At 52.7% G+C, this 27,058-nt stretch overlaps 2 protein-coding genes across 2 annotated transcripts in view; one reads left to right on the forward strand and one right to left on the reverse strand.

Moving 5' to 3' along the window:
- LOC132567814 (protein-glutamine gamma-glutamyltransferase E-like) overlaps window positions 1-14,698 on the forward strand; it is a 30,763-nt gene extending 16,065 nt beyond the window's left edge. The window contains exons 9-14 of the mRNA XM_060233496.1: window positions 4,672-4,775; window positions 7,801-8,046; window positions 8,694-8,990; window positions 9,921-10,078; window positions 10,528-10,661; window positions 14,544-14,698. Of these exons, the coding sequence (XP_060089479.1) occupies window positions 4,672-4,775; window positions 7,801-8,046; window positions 8,694-8,990; window positions 9,921-10,078; window positions 10,528-10,661; window positions 14,544-14,691 (1,087 nt within the window). The 3' untranslated portion in view covers window positions 14,692-14,698. The remainder of the gene's footprint in view (window positions 1-4,671; window positions 4,776-7,800; window positions 8,047-8,693; window positions 8,991-9,920; window positions 10,079-10,527; window positions 10,662-14,543) is intronic.
- Window positions 14,699-14,755: 57 nt separating this feature from the next.
- The window catches only part of LOC132567815 (uncharacterized), a 50,298-nt gene continuing 37,995 nt past the window's right edge, over window positions 14,756-27,058 (reverse strand). Inside the window, exon 2 of the mRNA XM_060233497.1 lies at window positions 14,756-14,967. Coding sequence (XP_060089480.1) covers window positions 14,756-14,967 — 212 coding nt within the window. The remainder of the gene's footprint in view (window positions 14,968-27,058) is intronic.

A 27,058-nucleotide genomic window follows, 5' to 3' on the forward strand; every position in this document is an offset into this window, starting at 1 on the left:
CTAGTCCAACCCCCTGCACAATGCAGGAAACTCACAAGCCCCTCCCCTAAACCCCCAGTGACCCCTGCAGGCTCCAGGCCCAGAAGGTGGCAAGAAACCTCCAGGATCCCAGCCCATAAGTGCCTGTGGCAGGAGGCCCCAGAGCAGTGTGCCCCACACCTGAATAACTCCTGTCTTTGGCCACTGGCATTTTGCTACATTTTTTTCACGTGCACAAATAATAACTGGATGAAAGAAGGGAATGCTTATCAAATCTGCAGATGATACTAAATTGGGAGGGGTAGCAAATATGGTAGAAGACAGAGTCAGGGTACAGGATGATCTTGACAGGCTGGAAAACTGGGCTAAAAATGAATAAAATGAATTTTAACAGGGATAAATGTAAAGTTCTGCATTTGGGTAGGAAACATTCAATGCATACTTATAGGATGGCGGAGACTTGTCTTGGCAGTAGTTTGTGTGAAAAGGATCTGGGGGTCTTAGTAGACCACACACTGGACAGAAGTCAGCAGTGCGATGTGGTGGCTAAAAAGGCAAATTCATTTTTGGGCTGTAGCAACAGAAGTATAGAGTCCAAATCACACACAGTGTTTTGCTCTGATTAGACCTCACCTGGAGTAATGCGTTTAGTCTGGGGCACCACATTTTAAGGACATAGACAGGCTGGAAGGCTTGGGGGCTGTGTAAGGACCAGGAACCCAGATCCCTGTTTGCCTTGTGTTCCCAATAAGGTAAGTAGACCCTCCAGAAGGGGAGCCACATAAACAAACAGGATTTAAAAGGGGACTGTATATTTTAAAAAAGCTATCATGAAGGTAGAATGCCAGCAGGGGGGTGGGGGCTTTCCAGTGTTTTGCACTGTGTCACATGTATGACTATCTGCCCACAGGACAGAAGTCTTGGGTGTGTGCTCGATGCAAGGAGCTCCTGGTCCTCAGGGAACGAGTTCGTACCCTTGAGGCCGAGGTGACTGACCTGAAGAAGCAGAGGCAGTCAGTTAGGCACTCGGGCAAGACTCTCAGGGACGTATTAGATGAGCCCCACTCTGAACATGGCAGCCCCGTTGCTGCCAGGGAGCATGAGGGTCAAGAGGGAACAGCAGTCGTGAGGTCCTGGAGGAAAAATTTAGGCTGCTAGGCAGGAGACTTAAGGCCAGGACCTCCAAGGTGGCCTTCTCAGAAGTGCTACCTGTTCCACATGCAGGGCTGGAGAGACAGGCACAAATTAGAAGTCTCAGTGTGTGGATGAGACGATGGTGTAGGGAAGAAGGGTTTAAGTTTGTTAGGCACTGGGATGCTTTCTGGAACAAGCGGAAGCTGTACAAAAGAGATTGTCTCCACTTGTCCCCAGATGGAACTAAGCTGCTGGCGTTTAAAATCAAAAAGGTGGAAGAGCAGTTTTTAAACTAAATCTTGGGGGAAAGCCAACAGGAGATGAAATGTTACTGGTTTGGGAGGACTCATCTCAAAGAGATGAAGGGTTAGCTGTTACTTTTCTACCGGGTAATCGATCAGAGTTGTCCACTGAGATGGTGAGAAACAGTATGGAGTGTCTGTCAAAGTCTTGAGGCAGCAGGAGGAAGGTTGCAGGCCTAACTTGCCTAGGAAATTATAGATGTTTGTATATAAATGCTAGAAGGGTTCAAAGTAAAATTGGTGAGTTGGAATGTTTAGTGTTGGGGGAAAACATAGACGTGGGAACTTCAGAAACTTGGTGGAATGAGGAGAATCAGTGGGACACGGTGATTCCTGGATATAAGTTATATCGGAAGGATAGGGAGGGAAGGGTTGGAGGTGGGGTGGCTCTGTATGTCAGAGAGGGTATACCGTGCAGTAAGACTGAGGTCAGAGAATTAGATTCCCTTCTAGAAATGCTTTGGGTCAAAATAGAGGACCCAAAAGGAAATTTAACTTGCCTCACTAACCTGTTACAGTTCTTTGAGGGGGTGAACAAACATGTGGACAAAGGAGACCCGATAGATATTGTTTACCTTGACTTCCAGAAAGCTTTTGATAAAGTTCCTCATCAAAGGCTCTTTAGTAAGCTTGAGAGTCATGGAGTAAAAGGACAGGTCCTCTTGTGGATCAAAAACTGGCTAATTAATAGGAAGCAGAGAGTTAGTATAAATGGGCAGTCTTCACAGTGGAGGACGGTAAGCAGTGGAAGAAGAAGAAGATGAATAAAATATTGGATTTATATCCCGCCCTCCACTCCAAAGAGTCTCAGAGCGGCTCACAATCTCCTTTACCTTCCTCCCCCACAACAGACACCCTGTGAGGTGGGTGGGGCTGGAGAGGGCTCTCCCAGCAGCTGCCCTTTCAAGGACAACCTCTGCCAGAGCTATGGCTGACCCAAGGCCATTCTAGCAGGTGCAAGTGGAGGAGTGGGGAATCAAACCCAGTTCTCCCAGATAAGAGTCCGCACACTTAACCACTACACCAAACTGGCTCTCCCAAACTGCCACAGGGCTCAGTACTGGGTCCCATGCTCTTTAACTTGTTCATTAATGCTCTGGAGTTGGGAGTAAGCAGTGAAGTGACCAAGTTTTCAGATGACACTAAATTGTTCAGGGTGGTGAGAACCAGAGAGGATTGTGAGGCACTCCAAAGGGATCTGTTGAGGTTGGGTGAGTGGGCGTCAAAGTGGCAGATGCGGTTCAATGTGGCCAAGTGCAAAGTAATGCACATTGGGGCCGAGAATCCCAGCTACAAGTACAAGTTGATGGGTTGTGAACTGGCAGAAACTGACCAAGAGAGAGATCTTGGGGTCGTGGTAGATAACTCACTGAAAATGTCAAGACAGTGTGCGATTGCACTAAAAAAGGCCAACGCCATGCTGGGAATTATTAGGAAGGGAATTGAAAACAAATCAGCCAGTATCATAATGCCCCTGTATAAATTGATGGTGTGGTCTCATTTGGAATACTGTGTACAATTCTGGTCACCACACCTCAAAAAGGATATTATAGCATTGGAAAAAGTCCTGAAAAGGGCAACTAGAATGATTATGAAGAAAGGTTAAAATGCTTGGGGGTTATTTAGCTTGGATAAATGTCGACTGCAGGGTGACATGATAGAGGTTTACAAGATTATGCATGGGATGGAGAAAGTAGAGAAAGAAGTACTTTTCTCTCTTTCTCACAATACAAGAACACGTAGGCATTCAATGAAATTGCTGAGCAGTCAGGTTAAAATAGATAAAAGGAAGTACTTCTTCACCCAAAGGGTGGTTAACATGTGGAATTCACTGCCACAGGAGGTGGCAGCAGCTACAACCATAGCCAGCTTCAAGAGCGGATTGGATAAAAATATGGAGCAGAGGTTCATCAGTGGCTATTAGCCATAGTATGTATATATATATATATGTGTGTGTGTGTGTGTGTGTATTGGCCACTGTGTAACACAGTGTTGGACTGGATGGGCCATTGACCTGATCCAACATGGCTTCTCTTATGTTCTTAAGGTGTCCAGAGGAGGGCAACAAAAATGGTGAGGGGTCTGGAGACCAAGTCCTATAAGGAAAGGTTGGAGGAGCTGAGGATGTTTAGCCAGGAGAGGAGGTGGCTGAGAGGTGATAGGATCACCATCTTCAAGTACTTGAAGGGCTGTCATCTAGAGGATGGTGTGGAATTGTTTTCTGTGACCCCAGAAGGTAGGACCAGAACCATTGGGTTGAAATTAAATCAAAAGAGCTTCCACCTCAACATTAGGAAGAACTTTCTGAGTCAGAGCAATTCCTCAGTGGAACAGGCTTCCTCCTTGGGAGGTGGTGGGCTCTCCTTCCTTGGAGGCTTTTAAACAGAGGCTAGATGGCCACCTGACAGTGATGAAGATCCTGTGAACTTAGGCAGATTATGAGAGGGAAGACAAGGAAGGGTTGCATCATTTCTTAGTTCTCGTGGTTCTTTCTTACACACCCAGGAAAATGCTGATTGTCACTCTGGGGTCAATCAGCAATTTTTCTCCAGGCCAGTTTGACAAGGGATCCTGGAGCTTTTTGCCGTCTTCTGACTGGGCATGGGGCAGGCGTTACTGGGGGTGAAATATTTGTGAGTTTCCTGCATTCTGCAAGGAGTTGGACTAGATGACCCTGGAGGTCCCTTCCAACTCTATGATTCTAAGAATGTGAGGGAAGGTCTGAGCTTTGGAGGGCCAAAGCCCTCTTTGTCAGATCCAGGTCAGAAGGGAGACCCCTGAAGTCCCCCTTGGAAGGTGGGAGGGGGGCTGCAATGAAGGGAGGCCTTTTCAAAGAGAGGCAGTCACAAAGGAAAGGCATTTCTTTTCAAGGGCAGCCATCTTGGTCTGCGGTAGAAGAGTGAGTCTGGAGTCCGGGAGCCCCTGAGAGGCCAGCAGAGGGTCAGAGGAGAGTCTTTCAGGAGTCAGTCCTCCCTTTGCCAGATCCAAAGAAGGAGAGAGAACTTTCTAGATCTCAAAAGTCCACCAGGCACTGCTAAAACGGCTGAAGAGTTGGAGTTGGCAGCAGAGGAGGCAGCTGCAGCTGCTGTAACAGACCAGTTTTTTTTGGGGGGGGGGCAATCTCCTCCCCTCTTCCCCTCCTTTCTCAGGCCTCTCTGGCTTCTTGGGAGCTGTTCGCTTTTGGCAATTGCTACTCGCTTGAGGTCTGCACCATTGAAAGGGCCTTCTGGATTCATCAGCTCCTTCTTGGTTGCAGGAACTTCCATGTGTGGAACGAAAGCTGGTTTGTTCGGTCTGACATTGGCTCTGCATTCAACGGATGGCAGATTCTAGATGCAACTCCCCAGGAGAGAAGTTCAGGTAAGAGGTGTCCTGCTTGCTGCCTATTGCTCCCAAGTCCCCAAGCTCAGTCCGTCTGGCTCTAGTGAGCCGGGAAGGAACTCCCGATCAATTCTCCCAGTCAAGGCCGCATCCATAACAGGCAGCTCTGCTTAGTTCCTCTTCTTGCCTGGGTTCCAAGTGGCAGAAATGGACGGTGTGCTCTCCTGGGTATTCCCGGCAGTCCCCCTCCCTTTGTGCACTTGGCTACCCAAAGGGCTGAGCATTAAGTGTCCAGTGATGTGTGTGACTTGAGCAATGGCCACCTGGTGTAGTGAGAGCCAGTTTGGGGGAGTGGTGAAGTGCACGGACTCTAATCTGGGAGAACCGGGTTTGATTCCCCACTCCTCCACTCCATGTGCACCAGCTGAGTGATCTTGGGCCAGTCCCAAGTTAGAGCTGTTCTCTCAAGAGCAGTTCTCAAAAGAGCTCTCTCAGCCCCACCTACCTCACAGCAGATGCCTGTTGTGAGGAGGGGGAGGGAAAGGAGGTAGGAAGCCCCTCTGAGACCCCGAGGGAAGGGTGGGGGATGCATCCAGACTCTCCAGTCCAAATCTGTGCCTTTAAGGGGTCGTGTTCCTGCCGTCCTTTCCTGATTGGGGCTCTTCTGACAGCTCAGCCCTTGCAGTTGCCCTTCCCATGAGGCGGGTCTTTTCGTGCTGGCTGTCTCCACCCCTTGTTCCCCCCAACCCCACATTTCCTCCCTTCTCAGAAGAACGCCAGAAGAACTCTGGAGGGAGCATCTTCCAGATGTCCTAATCCCTAGAGGCTCCCCCCCAGCAAAGACTATAAGGTCAAGGCCTCTCCACTGCTGTTGAGCACCCCCCACTCCCTCCCTGAATTGGCCTCATCCTGTTTAAAGTCCCCCCCCCCCCGGGTCCTGCATTCCCTAACATTTATCTGTTACCCTCGGTGGCTGTGAGGGCCTCCTGAGATTTGCGGGGGGAGGGTGGTGGTGGTGGTGGTGGATTAGCCAGGAGAGCCCCCAGACTGTGCAAAGCAAGCAGGATCTCCACAGATCTTTATGGGGGATCTTTCCCTCAGCAGAACCAGGCCTTAATTCATAAAATGAATTAGTGAAGAAAACTGAAGGAATAAAACCAAACCTCTTAACTGAAGACTATTCCAAACACACCTACAAGTTCAGAAAAGAAAGGTAGTAGCTTATACAGGCAAGAAGGGAACTAATTTGATATAGGACTATTTAAAAAGGTCAAGGTAGTCCCCTGTTCAAGCACCAGTTGTTTCCAACTCTGGGGTGACATCACATCATGACGTTTTCATGGCAGACCTTTTACGGGGTGGTTTGCCATTGCCTTCCCCAGTCCTCTACACTTCCCCCCCAGCAAGCTGGGGACTCCTTTGACCGACCTCGGAAGGATGGAAGGCTTAGTCAACCTTGAGCCTGCTACCTGAACCCAGCTTCTGCTGGGATCGCACTCAGGTCGTGAGCAGAGAGTCTGACTGCACTCTGCGCCATGGGGCTCTTGGGACTATATTTACCTATTCCAGAACTGAGATTCAAGAAGAAAGGTGAGCAAAACAAACCAGTGTTCCACTCAGAGAAGAATTACCCAACTTCATGGTGGAAGTGTAATTTAGTGGCTGTCCAAACACATAAACACTCAGACAGACAGACAGACACACACACACAGAGTCACACAGTCTCAGCCTCTCATCCTCTCAGTGTTCTTCTGAAAGCCAGAGCATGTATGGATATACCCTTTGAATAATAATAATAATAATAATAATAATAATAATAATAATAATAATAATAATAATAATAATAATAATAATAAATTTTTATTTATACCTCGCCCTCCCCGCCGAGGCAGGCTCAGGGCGGCTTACAAGACATGGTGTGAGCTATGGTGTGATGGTTCATAGAACAATGTTTTGGGGTCAGTCACCCATTTCCCCCAAGGCCGGGTTGGCCAGGGACCCTGGAGGGAACTTCTGGCCATCTTCTGGGCGTGGAGCCTGCAGGGGCCACTGTGAGCGTGTGGGGGGGGGCGGACTTGTTTCCTGCATTGTGCAGGGGATTGGACTAGATGACGTTGGATGTGCCTTCCAGCTCTGCAGTTCTATAGTTCTGGTGTGGATAAACAAGGCCTCCAGGCCCAGGAAGGGGCCTCACTTGGCCAGGGGTTCATATGAAAATGCCTCTTGTGTTTGGTGACCTCTAATAGACGACATAGCAGGAAAACGATTACAAAGGGGCGTTATGGGATTCAAATGGTCTTTGACTAGAGACTCACATAGGAGGAATCAGGCAAGGGGGAGTTGTGCTGCCTTTTCTGGAAATTAATCTTTGGCAAGATGGACTTAAAAGAGGGAAAGGAAGGAAAGGAAAGGTCCCCTGTGCAAGCACCAGTCGTTTCCGACTCTGGGGTGATGTCGCATCACGACGTTTTCACGGCAGACCTTTTATGGGGTGGTTTGCCATTGCCTTCCCCAGTCATCTACACTTTCCCCCCAGCAAGCTGGGGACTCATTTGACCGACTTCAGAAGGATGGAAGGTTGAGTCAACCTCGAGTCGGCTTCCTGAAAACCCAGCTTCCACCAGGATCGAACTCAGGTTGTGAGCAGAGCTTAGGACTGCAGCACTGCAGCTTTAACACTGCGCCACAGGGCTCGTAAAGAGGGAAGAGAACTGCCCCAAACCAGCCCTTCGCACCTTCAGGATCAGTTCCCCAGCCAAGCCTCTGGCCAGTAGTTGATGCTGGCACACATCCCCATGTGACTGCAGGACCAGTTTTGATCCTGTTTGCAGACCAGGTGAAAGTCTAAAGGGAGTGACCCTGCGAGATGTAAAGAGAGAAGGTGGCCTGTTGTCACCTTTCCCGAGGTGCCAGACTAGTCCTTTGAGGGAGGAGGGTTCCGGGTAGAGCAGTGCAGCCCATGAACTCACACACATGACAAGAAGGAGATGCCCCTCCTTCCCTCCCCGCTGCTGGCCGTGCCTCTGGTCCTCATGGGCTCCCCCTCTCTCCTTCTGCCCTGCAGGCCTTTTCCAGTGTGGTCCGGCTTCTCTGAGGGCCATCAAAGAGGGCGACGTGGACCTGAAGTACGACAGCCCCTTCGTCTTCTCTGAGGTCAACGCTGACCGGGTCACCTGGCTGTACAACACCTCCACGGGGGAAACCAAGAGGCTTCACACAGAGACCAGGTCCGTGGGCCAGTACACGAGCACCAAGGCCGTGGGCAGCTATGCCCGCCAAGATGTCACTGGCAGCTACAAGTACGCAGAAGGTAAGGTGAGCAAGGTGGACAGATGGAGATGCCTCTGGGCTCAGGGCTGCCCAGGCTTCCTGCTGCTCGGCATTTAGCCCCTCGAGGTGCCCTGCTGCAGGGGACACACCCGGGCTGCCTCTCTGGGGAGGCTCACCTCCTCTCTTCCAGGGAGGGCCCGGAGCTGAGCTCGTCCTGCAGGGGGAGCCAGAGAGCCCTGAACCACCAGAGGATTTGAGCAGCCAGCCCAGCCCCAGGGGGCACCAGCACAGTGCAGGATGACTGAAAGTCTCCTTGGCAAACCATTGTCCAGTCTCTGCTCGAAGGAGGGAGAACTTCCCACCCCCCCACATCCCTTAAACCCATCATTCCCAGTGGTGTCCTCCCCCATTAGCTGAGCAGCACCCTCCCCTCCTCTACATTCCAGCCCCACCTTCCCTGGGGGAGTCGTCTGGCCCAGAGGAGGGGAGCCAAGCAGCTCTGTGGCCCTTCATGCCCCACAGCTGCACCAAGCGGTAGCCCCCCAGCCCTCCCCCCCGCCCATACAGGCCCCAGCCCTCTCTCTTGGGGGCTGCTGGTGCTGTAAACACGGCCCCAAGGCAGAGAGCGGGAGGGTCCTCGCCAGCAGTGGGGTTACTCGTGTGCAAGCCCGGCGCTGTCTCTTACAGGCTCTGCCGAAGAGAGGAGAGTCTTTGAAAAAGCTCGCTTAAAGCTGAACCTGAACACCATGAGCTCCACGGCCAGGGAGTTTGCCATGACCAAGCCCAGCGTTTCGGGGAGCTTCAAGGTGGAGCGCACCCCGGAGGTGGGCAAAGACGTCTGCATGGCTCTGAGACTTACCAACCACGCTGCGGAGCCAAAGGCCGTAAAGACCCACATGGCAGCCTGGACCATCATCTACACCGGGAAGCCCATCCATGAGGTCTGGAAGAGCATCCAGGACGTCACCCTCGGCCCCAAAGAAGGTAGGCAGGCAGCCAGGCAGCCAGGCAACCACCTCTCATCCCCCCCTTCCCCCGCGCAGGCGCCCCCGACTGCTCGAGCACAGCACTGCGGCAGAGGTGCCCTTGTCTGCGGGGGGGGGGGGGCACCGGAGTGGGAGGGGCCAAGGTTTTCAGAGCAAGAACAACACACACACCCACACCCGCATTGTGTTCTTCTGGCAAGCAGAAGGTCAGCCAGCCACCCTCCCAAGTGGCCTCACCAAACCCTGGGCTAGAAAGGAGGGGCCATGGGGGGAGCAGACTGGGGGGAATGAGGGGCAGCATTTGGGGAAGGGGGGAGGGAGGGGCCCCGGAGAGGAGAGAAGCGGAGCAGCTACTGAGGCCAGAAGCCAGGGGGCCCCCACTTGCAGCTGCTGTTGCTGCAGACCCCCCACCCCATTTTCCCTCACTTTCCTTTCGGCTTCCCTCCCGCCCACCCACCTGGGAGGCTCCTGCAGTTCCAGCTCCCTCCCTTGGTCTGCCCTGCCGGGCTCTGCCCTGTCCGTGGCAGGATGCCTGCCCACCCCCTCCCAGAAGGGCGGGGGGGGGGGTTTAGCAGACCAAGCGGGATCTGGGAGAGCCACACTCAAATCCCCGTTCCATCGTAAGTTTAGTAAATAATAATATATATCATTTATTTCAATATTGATTTCTTAAACTGTTTCACTTCACTTTTTGCCAGAAGTGTCCCCAAAGCAGGTTACAATCAAATAAAAACAGAATAAATCATAACAAAACCAGGAGACTAAAATCGATGCCCTGGGCAAGGCAAGGCTCAAAAGACACCATCCCCTAGAACAGCCGAGAGCAGCCGTGGGAAGACCCTGGGGGGGTCCGGAGCCCCCCTCCCGCAGCCTGCTCAGGAGGGGGTGAGTCTTGGAGGGCCCTTCTGACCCCGGCCTTTGTCTCCAGAGAAGACCTTCCCCATCACCATCTCCTATGAGGCGTACCAGCAGTACCTGACCACAGACAACATGATCCACACCACAGCCTTGTGCCACGTGGAGAAGGAGGAGGATAACCTGGTGGAGCGCGTGGTCACGTTGGACAACCCCAGCCTCATAATCAAGGTCAGTGCGCAGTCCAGACAGGCAGTGTCTGTCTGGGGGAAATGCTGGAAGGAGGCCGGGCCAAAGCAGGAAAAACTGGGCGGGGGGGGGGCTCTTTCCAACACCAGCACCAGCCAGGAAAGGAGGTGGCAGCATGACCCCTCCTGGCAGGAAGTGGGGGGCACCAAGCAGCACTTGCCTGCCCCGCCAAAGCAGGTGGAACCCGAAGGGTCTGGGGGTGGTCTTAAGGCCCAGTGAGTTTTCTGGCCAGCCTAGCTGGGTGAGGGGCAAGACTGGGCGGCTGCATCTGTGTCCATTTCTTCTTGTGTCTCCCCCCACCCCTCCCCTCCCCCAGCTGCTTCTTTCCAGCAAGGGTCTCTCCCTGACACCCAAGGCTTGGGGGGGCGGGGGGGGGCTCTTCTGCCGGCCTTGGGTGGTGGTGAGAGACGGCCTCTTTTTGCCTTGGGCAGCTGCTGGGTGAGGCGAAAGTGAATGAGCAGGTGCCGGTGGAGGTGCTGTTCACCAACCCTCTCACGGAAGATGTCAAGGACTGTGTGCTGCTGGCGGAGGGCAGCGACTTGCTGGCGGAAAAGCTCAGGCTGGAGTGAGTACTGGGGCTCATGGGCGTGGGAAGCCCTGGAGGTTGAGGGGCAGCACCTGGGGAGGCAGTGAAGTTCCGCAGGGCAGGGGGGGCAGCGTAGGGTTGCCAAGTCCAATTCAAGAAATAGCTGGGGACTTTGGGGGTGGAGCCAGGAGACTTTGGGGGTGGAGCCAGGAGACATTAGGAGTGGAGCCAAGATCAAGGCTGTGACAAGCATAATTGAACTCCAAAGGGGGTTCTGGCCATCACATTTAAAGGGACGGCACACCTTTTCAATTCCTTCCTTCCATAGGAAATCATGAAGGATAGGGGCGCCTTCTTTTGGGGCTCATAGAATTGGCCCCCCCGGTCCAATCTTTTTGAAACTTGGGGGGTATTTTGGTTGAGAGGCACTAGATGCTATACTGAAAATTTGGTGCCTCTACCCCAAAAAACAGCCCCCCTCAGAGTCCCAGATACTCGCAGATCAATTCTCCATGATTTTCTATGGAAATAAATCTCCCTAGGGAATAACAGAGTTCCCAGCAGACATTTCCCTCCCCCCCCCCCGTTTTCTGACGACCCTGAAGTGGGGAGAAGGCCTCCAAACCGGGGGATCCCCTGCCCCCACCTGGGGATTGGCAACCCTAGGGCAGCACCACCTTCCAGGGCCACAGCTTCCCGAAGCCCACAAGGCCCATCAACCCCGCCTGTGTCTCAAAGGCCCAGTTCCCTGGAGGGAGGGGCTGGCAGGGATCAAAGCAGCTGCCTTCCAGGCTGGCGATGGACCCCGCCCACCTTTCCTCAAGGTCAGCCCTGGGTCTGCCTGATGAAATGTGCTCTGGAGGGGACGGGAGGGGAGGAGAGGGGAGGGGAGGGGAGGATTCTCTAAGCCGGGGGTGGCCAAACTTCCTTATTGTAAGAGCCACATGGAATAAACATCAACGGGAATACATGAACATTAGATGTTTGAGAAGGAAGGAAGGAAAATAAATGGAGAGGAGGGAGGGAGGCAGGAAGGAAAATGGATGGGAGAGGGAGAAGTGGAAAGAAGCAACTTTAACTTTAAGTGCATTCTCCAAGCCATCAACTGGCTTGGCTTGGAGAATGCATTTAAAGAGAGCAATGGCTTCTCCAAGCCAGTCAATGGGGGCTTCAAGAGCAAGCCACAGCTTGGCTCTAGGCGGATCCTGCATTGAGCAGGGGGTTGGGCTAGATGGCCTCTATGGAAAAAGAATAAATTCATTTCACACAAAGCTTGTCCATGTAAAAGCATTTTGTTGCCTTTATCAAGACTTGTGGCTTCAAGTGGAACCCAGAATTCCTGTCATTTCTTTACAAGGCTCAGTCTTTGTATAGACAGAAGAGGCAATGAAACGTTTTTACAGCAGTCAGTGTGGGCAGGCTTGGTGTGAAATACATTCAGAGGCGTCACTAGGGTGGGTTGCATCCTGGGGTGTAACTGATTCAAGTCACCCCCCCCCATTGGGCATCACCCCTTTTGGAGGGCTGCGTCACCCCCTCCGCACACAACCCCGCCCACTTCACATGGCCCCTCCCTCATCCACCCTCTGGTCACATGACCAGCCCCCTCTGGTCACATGACCAGCCCCCCCCCCCCCGTAATCCAACCCCGTTGGAGTTTTGGAAGCCCCCCCCCATGCACAGAAAGCAAGCAACTCAGCAACACGGCACTGGTTTGGGAAGCCCCTCCGCCCCCCCCCCATCCCCCAGGCACACAGAAAACAGGCAGGACTCACTCAGCAGAGGCACCGTTGGAGTTTTGGAAGCCCAGCCCCCCCTGCCCCCGCACAGAAAGCAAGCAACTCGGCGGCAGCGTGAGCTGGGAAGCTCAGCCAGCCCGCCCACTCACCCCCGCTGAACAGAATGCTGATCCCCTTGTGGTAGAGGCAGCAGCGCGGCCCCAGTTTCAGAATCCTGGCCAGCCCACACAGCAGCAGCGTTCTAGTCCCAGGGCCAGCCCCTTCCTGTTGGGGGAGGGGCATGGGTCAGTGCCTGGGGCCAATGAGAATGCTCTGGGGGAGGGCCGATGGCCCCCTTGGCCCCGCCCTAGTGATGCCGCTGAATACATTCACTCTTTTCCCTTACATATCACTGAAGGATTAGAGGACGGAGTCTTCATAACTGTTGATTTGAGAAATGCCTTTGATGTGAGGGTTTTGTGGAAGTGCCTGGTGCCTGAGACTCCCGCAGGCCCCGGAACGCCAGGTGCACCTCAGAGGGCCTCTCTTTTATGGGTCCTTCTTGGGGCTCTAATGAATGGCCTGTAACATTTACAAGTCCTGCAAACATGCAGCGTATTTTTCATTACCGTATAATAATTTTCTTGTAATAAATGTTTAGTTAGAGTAGCAAATATTGATGGTTTCACCCTGATGTCTTTTTGTTGGGATTCCGTGAACTTCGGAGGATCCTGAGAAGGAGGGCAGGAAGGGGGGCTGCATCAGGGCTTAGTTCTCGTGGCCCCCTTCTGACACGCCCACCCAGGGAAATGCTGGTTGCCACTTTGGGGTCAGGCAGCAATTTTCCTCCAGGCCGGAGATCCTGGAGAGGGTTTGGGGGGTGGGGGGTTGGCCAATTTCTGGGATTAGAGGGGTCACGGCCATGGGTTGTGTGTGTGTGTGGGAGGGGAGGTAGTTGTGAATTTTGGGGTTGGACTAGATGACCCTGGAGATCCCTTCCAACTCTATGACTGTGATTCCCCAAAGAAGGGACACCCTCGCTGCTGCTGCTGGGGGGCGGAGCTGTCCCCCCCCCCTCCTTCCCTTTCCTCCTCCTGGTGCCTCTTTGGATTCTCAGCTCACCCCTGAGTGCTGCTTGGGGGCTCTCCGGCTTCTCCAGACACCTCCCATGTGACTTCCTTTGTGGCCAGGATTGCTCCTCCTGCTAATGCCTTTTTTGGGAGGCCCAACCCACCTGAGCTCCTTTCTCTGAGAGGTTACCTGGCCACCCAGCATTTCTCAGGGTGTATTAGGATCAGCTTGTCCTTTATTTGACTGCACGGGTGGGTAGCTTTTCACGCGGTCAGGAAGAATGCTCCCCCCCCACCCCACCCCCACAGAGTGTTTCCCCTGGGAATGAAGGGGTGCACCCAGAAGAGCCCTCGGCCCTTCTCTCGCCTTCTGGAGGAGAAAGTTCTCCTTGCAGCAGGAGACATCCTCTGCGCAGTGGAGCCGCGTAGACCCAGGTGGGCAGCAGCCTGGATGGGCTGAAGCAGCAGAACAGAGGGAGAGGCCAGGCAGGCTCTGGGAGACCAAGCAAGCTTTGTGCAGGGCATGGAGTTCTTCCTCCCTCTCTTCTCCCAAAGGGCATCACTCTGAACACCCAAGGGGCTGGGGAGGCGGGAGGCGTGCTGGGAGTGCTGGGGAAGGAAAAGGCCCCAAGAGAAGCATCCAAGGGAGGAGGCTGCAGATTAGAGTCAAAGTTCCCCTCCAGTGGGTGGAGGGCTTGTCTGCCAAACCCAGGCAGCTGCCCTCCCCTGCTGCAGTCCCTCCTTTCTCTGGGGGGGGGAGGGGAAGGGCTTCTCCCTGGGTGGGGGCCCTTCAGGGCAGCACACGGAGGCATGCCGGCCATGATTGCTTGTTGGGCTCAGCCAGGGGGCCTGGAAGTCCCCAGATATGTGCCAGGTCAGCCTGCCTTCCTCCTCCTCCTGCCCCCCCAGGGCCCTTCTACTGGGCAGCCCTCCCCAGGGGTCAGCAGAGCAGCTCATCCAGCCCCTCCCTCAGCCTGGCACCTGCCTCTGTTTGCCCAGCAGGGGGGAGGCAGAGGAGCCGCCATGGAGCACCCCAGACAGGGGTCCTCCTCCCCATGGCTGCTCAGGAGAGGCAGGCGGGGCAGGGCAGGACGCGGGCCACCTGACCTTCGGCCTTTGCTCTTCCTCCACAGGGCCCCTCCGCTCAAGGCCAAGCAGGTGGCGACCATCCAGTTTGCAGTGGCCCCCACCAGGGACGGGACCAAGCAGCTGCTCGTCAATTTCTCCTGCGACAAATTTCAAGACGTCAAAGCCTTTGAGACCGTAGAGGTGGCCCCGTGAACCTGAAGCCCACGGCAGCTGGGCATGGGGGAGGGAGGGGGGAGGGGCCATGGCATTTGGACGCTCAACCGGTGAGCAATGGGTCCTGACCAGCACCTTTGCAATACACGTGGTCTTTTCCTGTCCTCATGGTGTGATCTGGTGTCCAATTCTTCCGGCGAATCCCTCCAGCCACGGAGCCCTGGAGAGCCTGCTGGTCAGGCCAAGGCGGGGCCCTCCAAGTCGGCATTCCACTCACCCCTGTGGCCGGCCAGAGGACGCGGGAGGCTCTCATGCCTGGAGGGAAGGGGAATGGTGTCCCTGGGAGGCTTCTGGAGCTCTCCTGATGGCACCTGGGTTTGGACCGCTGTGTGACACAGAGTGTGGGCCTGGGTGGGCCTTTGGCCTGTGCTAGGGAATTATTGGAGCACAGAGACTTTTCCAGGACTCCCAATATCTACCAGGTTCAGTAAGGGGGGAGGGGGAATGACTGCAAAGAACCCCATAAATTGAGAGAGATGTTCCAAAGTGAAAAACCATTTATTAAAATTAAAACTATGTTGCAGTTATTGTTAATCCTATAACATTCTAGTATGCAGCATACAGAATTTACTACATTAAACAGATGCCCAATTCAAATACACTAGTCTTTCTAAATGAAGGCATCCTGATTGCTCTGCCCAAAGACCTATAAGGAGCTTGTCCAGACAGAGCAACCAGGAGCAAGAATAAATTCACACATTGAATAATTTTTCCCATCCATAGGGGCTCATGCAATTGCCAGCCAGGTCTGTATATTCTAGGACATGGGACACTTGCATGGAGACAGTGCAGCTGTGATGTAGAGGATCATGGGAGAGAAACAAAGTTTTTAACAGTGAACAAATGCGAACAAAATGGGGGTATACATGAATTGTTAAGTCTTCTCACTAAAATTCTGTCACAACCTCATTCAGCATGGCTTCTCTTATGTTCTTATTTCTGGGGCAGCGATGCTCTGTATTCTTGGTGCTTGGGAGGGGGGGCAACAGTGGGAGGACTTCTAATGTCCTGGCTCCACAGATGGACCTCCTGATGGCACCTGGGTTTTTTGACCACTGTGTGACACAGAGTGTTGGACTGGATGGGCCATCGGCCTGATCCAACATGGCTTCTCTTATGTTCTTCTGTCTGGGGCTGTGATGCTCTGTATTCTTGGTGCTTGGGGGGGCACAGTGGGAGGGGTTCTAGTGTCGTGGCCCCACTGATGGACCTCCTGATGGCACCTGGGTTTTTTGGCCACTGTGTGACACAGAGTGTTGGACTGGATGGGCCATCGGCCTGATCCAACATGGCTTCTCTTATGTTCTTCTGTCTGGGGCAGTGATGCTCTGTATTCTTGGTGCTTGGGGGGGCACAGTGGTAGGGGTTCTAGTGTCCTGGCTCCATTGATGGACCTCCTCATGGCACTGGGGTTTTTTGGCCACTGTGTGACACAGAGTGTTGAACTGGATGGGCCACTGTCCTGATCCAACATGGCAGAGTAGAGTCTGCTGCTCTTCACCACCATACGAAACTGGCTCATACTTTTCCTGCCTCATTCTTCCCTCAGCCATTTGCCAGCCTAATCTTTATCTGTTTTCTGTCTTTAGCTCTATTTATCCTTCATTTACTTTAAGTATATCCCAGCTTTCTCCGCAGTGGGCACCAAAGCAGGTTTCCTCCTTTTTATTTGCACAACAGCCCTGTGAGGTAGGTCCAGCTGAGAGTCTGCGGCTGGTCCAAAATCTCCCAGGGAGCATCTGCAGCGGGGGTGGGGGGGCAGGACTGACCCCTGCTCTGAAGCTCCGACCCCTCCCCCGCCTGGGCAGCTGCCAGACCTCCCTCCCTCCCTCCTTGAGTCATGCCAGCCAGGTGGCACCCAGTCCCCTGGGGCTGCTGCCATCTGGCTAGGGTTGCCAACCTCCAGGTGGGAGCTGGAGATCCCCCAGAATTGCAATTAAACTCCAGGCAACAGAGACCTCTCCCCCTGGCCTTATATCCTGCTGAGTCCTCTCCCCAAACCTTGCCCTCCTCAGACTTCATCAACCACATCTCCAGGAATTTCCCAACCAGGAGCTGGCAACTCTAACTGGCATGCCCCCCCCCCGATTCCTTCCCTGAAGGCCAAAATAGGCCTGCCCCCCCCCCCCCATGGCCTGGAATACCTAGCAACAGCTGCTGAGGGAATCTGTTGCTTAAAGCTACAGGCACTCCTATCATGTTCAGATTTTTAAAAACTGCTCAGTGCATTAAAAAAATATATCCCATTTTTTTCCTGCAAACCGTGGGCCCTTTTCAGGTTTGTAGAAAGATCTGACATGCCTGTTCACAGCTCCAGTCATCAGATTTATGTATCCAAAGATATCTGAGCTTCACTATTAGAACAAAAGCTATGTGAACAATGCCAAAAGGTGGAATTACATGGGTAGATAACATGTAGTGAGTGCAAGATAATTTGTACAGGAGACAGGTCATATGTGCTGTTCCGAGTATGGGAACCCGCAGTCCTCTTGCCTTTCTTCAATCTCCTTCTGGACCTCCGGCTTCACATCCTGGTCGCAGAACAGGCCCTCCTTCACAGCATTTGCGGAGTGTTAGAAGTGTGTGTGTGTGTGGGTGGGGCTTCCTGCCCTCCCCAGGCCAGCCCTTCCACAAGGTGGGTGTGACACCCTGCTCAAGGAACTCCAAGAGACTGGAGAGGCAGGGTTGCCCCTTGAAGAAGGAGGGCTGATCTCCCCCCCCCCTCCAAGAGACTTCATGCATTCTGCCTTTTGGGTTTCCATTCCTACTGATTAACCTGGAGCAGGTGTTAAACTAATGGTCCTCCAGTGTTGTGGTTCTCCTCTGACTCCTTTTGAAAAAGTGTTGTGACATTTTCTACCTGCCAGTCATCTGGGTCAGGAGCCAGTTTTGCAAGTGACGCCGACAGATTAGTTGGAGTTGCCAGCCGGTGGCAGGGGAGGGGGCAGGAGCTGGGGGGGGGGGCAGATAGACTGACTGGCTCTGTCATCACTTCTGGGGAAAACACAGCAATGCCAGCTGTGCCTTTCTAGGAATCACTGGAATGTTTACGGTGCAATCATACGGCTTCTGGTGATTCCCAAGAGGGCCGGCATCATCACTGCCAGGGAAACTGCAGGCAGGGGAGCGTCATGGTTGCGGGTGGGTTGGTTAAACCCCTCCTCCTCCTCCTGCCAGCCACAGGAGCTGGGGGCCCCTCCCCTGGACTCTGGTCTTCAGGCACCTTTCAGAAAGTGTGTCCCACATTTCCCATGATAAAAATCAATGTGAAGAATTCATTCCATTTCTCTGCCTTCTCCTCGCCTTCCTGGGATCACAGAGAGGGCCACCTAGTCCAAGCCCCGCTCAAGGCAGGATCAGCCTCCCCTTGCCCCGATACTCTCCTCCTCCTCCACCAGGATCGCCTCACAAACAAACTCTCTCCTCACATCCAGCGAGGCCTGCTTCAACCCAGAAGATGCCAGAACCCTCCAGGAACCCTGGCCAAACCGGCCTGGAGAAAAATGGCTGCCTGACCCGAAAGTGGCCATCAGCATTTCACAAGAGCTTTCTGGATGACGCTTCCATGCTCCAACCCTTTTCAAGGATGGAGATGGTTCTGGTCACTCTCATAGATGACCTCCAGAGGCATCTGGATAGAAGTGCTTCAGCGGTACTGATGCTTTTAGACCTGTCAGCTGCGTTCGACATGGTTGATCATCAGCTGCTGACCCGCTGCCTTGCTGATGCTGGGATACAGGGGTTGGCCTTACAGTAGCTCTCCTCCTTTCTACAGGGTCAGGGACAAAGGGTGGCAATAGAGGAGGAGCTATCCCAATGGCACCCACTTGTATGGTGTGCCACAAGGGGCGGTTCTCACCCCGATGTTGTTCAACATCTATATGCTCCCCCTTGCCCAGATGGCCCAGAGGCTAGATGGCCAACTGACATCAATGAAGATCCTGTGAATTTGGGGGGAGGTGTTTGTGAGTTTCCTGCCTTGTGCAGGGGGTTGGACTAGATGACCCTGAAGGTCCCTTCCAACTCTTCTGTGATTCTAGCAGGCTTCCTCCTTGGGAGGTGGTGGGCTCTCCTTCCTTGGAGGTTTCTAAACAGAGGCTAGATGGCCATCTGACAGCAATGAAGATCCTGTGAATTTAGGGGGAGGGGTTTGTGAGTTTCCTGCATTGGGCAGGGGGTTGGACTAGATGACCCTGGAGGTCCCTTCCAACTCTTCTATGATTCTAACAGGCTTCCTCGGGAGGTGGGGGGCTCTCCTTCCTTGGAGGTTTTTCAACAGAGGCTAGATGGCCAGCTGACAGCAATGAGGATCCTGTGAATTTAGGGGGAGGTGTTTGTGAGGTTCCTGCCTTGTGCAGGGGGTTGGACTAGATGACCCTGAAGGTCCCTTCCAACTCTTCTGTGATTCTAACAGGCTTCCTCCTTGGGAGGTGGTGTGCTCTCCTTCCTTGGAGGTTTCTAAACAGAGGCTAGATGGCCATCTGACAGCAATGAGGATCCTGTGAATTTGGGGGGAGGCGTTTGTGAGTTCCCTGCCTTGTGCAGGGGGTTGGACTAGATGACCCTGGAGATCCCTTCCAACTCCTCTATGATTCTAACAGGCTTCCTCCTCAGGAAGTGGTGGGCTCTCCTTCCTTGGAGGTTTTAAAGCAGAGGCTGGATGGCCATCTGACAGCAATGAGGATCCTGTGAATTTAGGGGGAGGCGTTTGTGAGTTTCCTGCCTTGTGCAGCGGGGTGGACTAGAGGGCCCTGGAGGCACGGCTGGCAGTTGCCTAGGGCACTGGGAGGTTGGAAAATTCAGCTCCCCCCCTCCCCTAGCTTGCCTGCCTTCTTGCCCGCCACCACCACTGCCCCCGCCCCTCCCTTCCCATTGCCTCCCTGCCGCGCCTCCTCCTCCTCCCTCCCTTCCCCACGGGTCAATTGCAATGTCGGAACCGGCTCTAACGCCGCATTCTGGCCATCTAAAGCCCCCCCCCTTGCCGGCGATGACTCACTCGACGGGTAAAACCGCGCCACTGGGCCTCACTTGCACTCTCTCGGGACCAGCTTCCTGAAAGGGCAGCCTCACTGTCGCTGACTCCTCCCCTCCCCACTTCCTGGACGGGAGAGGAGTCAGCAACAGCAAGGCCGCCCTTTCAGGACGCTGGTCATGAGAGAGTGCAAGCAAGGCCCAGCGGTGCAGTTTTATCCACCGAGCGAGTCATCGCCAGTGGCGTGAGGGGTTTTAGATCGCCGGAACGCGGCGTTAGAGCTGGTTCCAGCATTACAATTGACGTGTGGGGAAGGGAGGGAGGAGGAGATGGGGAGGGGGGGGGAGGTGTGGAGCTGCAGGGGGGAGTCATGGGGGCTGCTTTGGGGGGGCCACCAGACAGCAAGTCTGCCTAGGGTGCCCCAGGGCATCGGGCTGGCCCTGCCTGGAGGTTCCTTCCAACTCTATGATTCTAGGTTTGGGTTGGGATGCCATCAGTATGCAGATGGCACCCAGCTCTATCTGTTGATGGGTGGCTGGTCCAACTCCTCCCCGGAAGAGCTCACCATGGCACTACAAGCTTTGGCAGGGTGGCTCAGGCTGAGTCGACTGAAATTGAGTCTGATGGACAGAGCTCCTGTACCTAAGTTGTGGCAGTCCAGGAGCGGAGGTCTCATTACCAACCTTTGATGGAACATCACTTGTGTTGGTGCCAAAGGTTAAAAGCCTAGGGGTAGTCCTGGATTCCTCCTTAACAATGAATGCCCAGGTGACAGCCACTGCCAACTCAGCCTTTTACCACCTTCGGCAGTTGGTCCTCTACCTCGAACACAACGACTTGGCAACCGTGATCCATGCAACAGTCACCTCGAGACTAGATTATTGTAATGCCCTCTACATGGGGCTGCCCTTGTCTCAGAATGCTGCAGCCAGGTTGTTGATGGGCCTCCGGCTTTGGGAGCACATGCAACCTGTGCTGAAAGTGCTGCATTGGTTGCCCATCGAAAATCCGGGTTCTTCTCAAGATGCTGGTTCTTACCTTTCAAGCCCAATAGGGCCAGGGACATGCACACCTTCGAGACCGCCGTTCCCCACATGTTTCTCGGAGAGCACTTCAGTCAGGGTCACAAAATCTGCTCTCAATCTCTGGCCTTACAGAGATGACTCATAGAGAGGCCAGGGCCTTTTCTGTTGTAGCCCCATGCTGGTGGAACGAGCTCCCTGAGGAGGTGAGGGCCCTGCGAGAGCTCACACAATTCCGCAGGGCCTGCAAGACGGTACTCTTCCACCAACCAGGCATTTGTTAATTAGAACACAGACTAAGGCAGACTTCGAAACATCTGGGCCCCCTCTAGCATGACCCTTAGAGCTGCTTTTATATAGAACATCCAGCTGGAACAGCAGGATAATTAAACTTAATATAAAACAGAATAGGCAGCCATCCATTTTATTAAACAGATTACCATCTAAAGATCAATAGCACTTGACATGTTTTTAATATTTTTATGATTTTATGTCTTAATTGAATTTTTATATTTCATGTCTATACATGAATATGTAAGCCGCTCTGAGTCTGCTTTGGCGGGGAGGGCAGGATATAAATAGAAATAGATAGATAGACAGACAAATAAATAAATAATTTTTAAAAAATTACATAAGAGAAGTCATGTTGGATCAGGCCAGTGGCCCCTCCAGCCAAAAAACCCAGGAGCCATCAGGAGGTCCATCAGTGGGGCCAGGACACTAGAAGCCCTCCAGCTATGGCCCTTCCCCCAAGCACCAAGAATACAGAACATCACTGCCCCAGACATAAGAACATAAGAGAAGCCCTGTGGGATCAGGCCAATGGCCCATCCAGTCCAACACTCTGTGTCACATAAGAACATAAGAGAAGCCCTGTTGGATCAGGCCAATGGCCCATCCAGTCCAACACTATGTGTCTCATAAGAACATAAGAGAAGCCCTGTGGGATCAGGCCAGTGGCCCATCCAGTCCAACACTCTGTGTCACATAAGAGAAGCCATGTTGGATCGGGCCAATGGCCCATCCAATCCAACACTCTGTGTCGCAGAAGAACATAAGAGAAGCCCTGTTGGATCAGGCCAATGGCCCATCCAGTCCAACACTCTCTGTCACAGAAGAACATAAGAGAAGCCCTGTTGGATCAGGCCAATGGTCCATCCAGTCCAACACTCTGTGTCACGTAAGAACAGAAGAGAAGGCCTGGTGGATCAGGCCAATGGCTCCTCCAGTCCAACACTCTGTGTCACATAAGAACATAAGAGAAGCCCTGTGGGATCAGGCCAATGGCCCATCCAGTCCAACACTCTGTGTCACATAAAAACATAAGAGAAGCCCTGTTGGATCAGGCCAATGGCCCATCCTGTCCAACACTATGTGTCTCATAAGAACATAAGAGAAGTCCCGTGGGATCAGGCCAGTGGCCATCCAGTCCAACACTCTGTGTCACATAAGAGAAGCCATGTTGGATCAGGCCAATGGCCCATCCAGTCCAACACTCTGTGTCACAGAAGAACATAAGAGAAGCCCTGTTGGATCAGGCCAGTGGCCCCTCCAGTCCAACACTCTGTGTCACATAAGAACATAAGAGAAGCCCTGTTGGATCAGGCCAGTGGCCCCTCCAGTCCAACCCTCTGTGTCACATAAGAACATAAGAGAAGCCCTGTTGGATCAGGCCAATGGCCCATCCAGTCCAACACTCTGGGCGTTTTCGCACTGACCTTCTAGTGGTGTGACCACCCTCTTCACACCGGAGGATCTGCCCGGATTTCGCACAAGAAGCGCCGGCGCACCCAAAAGAGCCGGTGACTTCCGTCGCGAAACCCGCTCAAACGTTTTCCTGCTTCTTGGCGGTTTCCGTTTGAGCGGGTTTTGCGACGGAAGTCGCCGGCTCTTTTGGGTGCGCCGGCGCTTCTTGTGCGAAATCCGGGCAGATCCTCCGGTGTGGAGAGGGTGGTTGCGCCACTAGAAGGTCAGTGCGAAAACGCCCTCTGTGTCACATGGTGGCCAGAAACCCCAGGTGCCTTCAGTGGGGCCATTTCCCTGGGCCAGGAGAACCTAGCCCTGATGCAGCCCCCCTTCCTGCCCTCCTTCTCATGCTCTGTCCAAGTTCACAGGATCAGCCTTGCTGTCAGAGGGCCATCTGGCCTGATGCTGGTCCCCTCCTTCCCCTCATGGGGGCAGTTTAAAGTCCTCTTGAGGAATCTCCCCAGTTTCTGCCAGCCACTTTCTTCCCTCACCTAGAGAGGGGAAGTCCATCCTTCGGGTGCTGGCAGGTGATCCTCCTGAGGCAACATTTTCATTCTTTTGTAACCCAAAGGCCCAACGGCCTCCCAAAGGGCTGTTTGTTTATATGCTTGTCTCTTGAGATTTTTGTTACGCCCCTCCACCAGATCGGGCCTTGGGGTGGTTAAGAACACAGCAATACAACAGGGAAGGGAAGGGAAGGGAAGGGAAGGGAAGGGAAGGGAAGGGAAGGGAAGGGAAGGGAAGGGAAGGGAAGGGAAGGGAAGGAAGGAAGGAAGGAAGGAAGGAAGGAAGGAAGGAAGGAAGGAAGGAAGGAAGGAAGGAAGGAAGGAAGGAAGGAAGGAAGGAAGGAAGGAAGGAAGGAAGGAAGGAAAGAAGAAAGAAAGAAAGAAAGAAAGAAAGAAAGAAAGAAAGAAAGAAAGAAAGAAAGAAAGAAAGAAAGAAAGAAAGAAAGAAAGAAAGAAAGAAAGAAAGAAAGAAAGACCAGCAGGAGAGAAGGCTGCGAGTCGGGCGTCCCCCATGGGTCGGGCGTCCCCCGTGGCCCACCTGCTTCCTGCTGGGCCTGGCTTTGTCGCTGCCAGAAGATGCCCAGCCCACATTGTGGCCCCCGAGCAGCCTCCCTCCCTGCTGATGCCCCTCCCCCCTCCCTGTCCTGGGTGAGCCCAGCAGCCACTGTGCTGCCTCCCCCACAGCCTGTGGCCCCCCTTCTCTGCCGCCCGCCTCTCCTCCTCAGCCCCGTAGCTAAAAGTCAAAGGGGCAGAGGGCCACAGGGGGTCATGGGAGGGGGGCCATGGGGATGAGTGCAAGAAGCCAGAGAGGCTTCATGGGAGATTTCAATTACCCGAACATCTGTTGGAAGCCCAACTGCTAAAAATGAAAAGTCAAATAGATTCCTGACTTGTCCTGCTGACAACTTCCTTTTCCAGAAAGTGAAGAAGGAAACAAGGATTTGGTGATTTGATTCTCACCAACAAGAAAGAAGTGACTGAAGAAGTGGAAATAGTGGGCACTCTGGGCAGTAGTGACCATGTGATTTTGGAATTTACAGTCTTAGGGAAGGGAAAAGCTATACGTAGTCAGACTTATAGGCTGGGCTTCAGAAAGGCAAACTTTGATAAACAGAACTATTCTAGGTAAAATCCCATGGTCAGAAATACTTAGGAAGAAGGGGGTTCAGGAGGGGTGGGAGTTTCTTAAAAGCAAAATACTGAAAGCACAATCATAGACAATTCCTATGAGAAGAAAAAATGGAAAAAGCCTAGAGAAGCCAAAGTGGCTCCATAAAGAGCTCTCTAAAGACTTGAGAAATAAAAAAGACTCCTTTAGGAATTGGAAGGAGGGCCTTATAACCAAGGATGAATTTAAACAAATCACCAGTGCTTGTAGAGAAAAAGTTAGGAAACCTAAAGCTCAATAAGAGCTTAGGCTGGCCAAAGATGCTAAAAAGAACAAAAAAGGGTTCCTTTCTTATGTTCAGAGTAAGAAAAAAAACAAGGACATGGTGGGCCCATTGCAAGGGCAAGAAAATGAAATTGTAACAGGCGATGAAGAGAAGGTGGAACTGCTCAATTCCGACTTTTCCTCAGTCTTCTCTTCTGAGGGAAACGGTGCTCAACATAGCAAAAAGAGAATATATAAGGAGGGTATGAAGTTCCAACCTAGGATCAGCATAGGGTAATACATAAACACCTAGTTTCTTTAAATGAAACTAAGTCCTCAGGGCCAGATGAACTGCATCCAAGGGTTCTAAAAGAACTTGAGGATGTAATTTCTGAGCCTCTGGTTATTATTTTTGAGAATTCTTGGAGAACTGGAGAGGTGTCGGAAGATTGGAGGCAGGCAAATGTTGTCCCCATCTTCAAGAAAGGGAAAAAAGAGGATCCGGGTAACTACCAACCAGTCAGATTGACGCCTATACCTGGAAAAGTTTTAGAACAAATCATCAAACAGTAAGTCCTGGAACATTTAGAAAGAATGGATGTGATTACTAAGAGCCAGCATGGGTTTCTCAAGAACAAGTCATGTCAGACTAACCTGATATCTTTTTTTGAGAAAGTGACTACCTTGTTGGGTCAGGGGAATGCTGTAGACATATTTTATCTTGATTTCAGTAAGGCTTTTGATAAAGTTCCACATGCTATCCTTGTTGACAAGTTGGTAAAATGTGGTTTGGATCCTGTTACCGTTAGGTGGATCTGTAACTGGTTGACACCCAAAGAGTGCTTGTGAATGGTTCCTCATCCTCTTGGAGAGGAATGACAAGTGGAGTGCCTCAAGGATCTACCTGGGACCTGTTCAACATCTTTATCAATGATTTGGATGAAGGAATAGAGGGAATGCTTATTAAATTTGCAGGTGATACTAAACTGGGAGAGGCTGCCAATACAGTAGAAGACAGAAGCAGGATACAGGATGACTTTGACAGGCTGGGAAAATGGGCTAAAACCAATAAAATAAATTTTAACAGGGACAAATATAAAGTTCTGCATTTAGGTAGGAAAAATCCAATGCATGGTTATAGGATGAGGGAGACTTGTCTTAGCAGTAATATGTGCGAAAAGGATCTTGGGGTCTTAGTGGATCATACGCTGAACATGAGTGTGATCTGAACATGAGTGTGATCTGGTGGCTAAAAAGGCAAATGCGATTTTGGGCTGTATTAACAGAAGTCTAGTGTTCAGATCACGTGATGTGATGGTATCGCTTTACTCTGCTCTGGTAAGACCTCACCTGGAGTCTTGTGTTCAGTTTTGGGCACCACATTTTAAGAAGGATATAGACAAGCTGGAATGGGTCCAGAGGAGGGTGACAATGTTGGTGAGGGGTCTGGAGACCAAGTCCTATGAAGAAAGGTTGAAGGAGCTGGGGATGTTTAGCCTGGAGAGCAGGCGGCTGAGAGGTGATAGGATCACCATCTTCAAGTACTTGAAGAGCTGTACTATGGATGATGGTGTGGAATTGTTTTCTGGGGCCCCAGAAGGTAGGACCAGAACCAATGGGTCGAAATGAAATCAAAAGAGTTTCCGGCTCAACATTAGGAAGAACTTCCTGACCGTTAGAGCAGTTCTTCAGTGGAACAGGCTTCCTCTTCGGAAGGTGATGGGCTCTCCTTCCTTGGAGGTTTCTAAACAGAGGCTAGATGGCCGTCTAACAGCAATGAAGATCCTGTGAATTTAGGGGGAGGTCTTTGTGAGTTTCCTGCATTGTACAAGGGGTTGGACTAGATGACCCTGGAGGTCCGTTCCAACACTATGATTCTATGAGGCTGGGGGCCACCCCTCTCCCTCCCCCCTCCAGTGTTCTTTAAATTGCATGGAAACTCCGATCCCCCTTCTATGTTTCCTGGAGCTCTGCCTGCAGTGATCAACTTCCAGTCCCAAAGTTGAAAAGACGGCTGATTTGTACCTCTGCGCTCCCTCCCCATTCCCCTGCTTTCCTGTGCCCTTCCCCAACCGGGAGCAGCAGGCAACATGCGTGGCTGAAAGGACCCTAGCTGCCCTTGCAGCCTGTGCTGCCTCTCCTCCCTCCCACCCAAGAACGTCCGGTTCAGGCTCATGGTGGTGGAAAACAAGGCAGTACATGGAGCCCTCAGCTCTTCATGGCTGGACTGGGGAGCAGGGGGTGGGGCTTGCTGCCCACCTACTCACCCAGCTTTCAGAATCTGCCTGCCAGCCCACCCAACTGCTCAGAGTGCTTCAGGGGAGAGCTTGCTAGTGCCGCTACCAGCTTCATGTGCTGAGGCGATTCAGAGGAGGGGTCCCCATCTGAGGGGTAGGGGGAACCAAGGCTTGGGGAGGGAGCCCATAAAATCCTCAAGGAGGCTGGGCCCTCTGGGGCGCTACGGGCCTGCTGCTCCTCTAGTAGCCTCCTGGTGCATTTGCACTGGGAGGTCTGGAGTGCACCCTTGGGGGCAAGTGGGGAGTGGGCGGATAAGGCAACAGACAGGGGCCTCCTCTGTGGAAGCAGTGCCCGGTCCCAACCCTCAGTGGGCTCCCCATTTTCTGGCTTTCTTGCGCAGTTCTTTTAGGAGATGACCAGCATTTTTGCTGCTTTCTGATTATTTATTTATTTACTTGCTGGCCCCACAAACCGAACTGGTTCAACAGAG

This window comes from Heteronotia binoei, chromosome 2 (assembly GCF_032191835.1).
Source record: "Heteronotia binoei isolate CCM8104 ecotype False Entrance Well chromosome 2, APGP_CSIRO_Hbin_v1, whole genome shotgun sequence".
Lineage (NCBI taxonomy): Eukaryota > Metazoa > Chordata > Lepidosauria > Squamata > Gekkonidae > Heteronotia > Heteronotia binoei.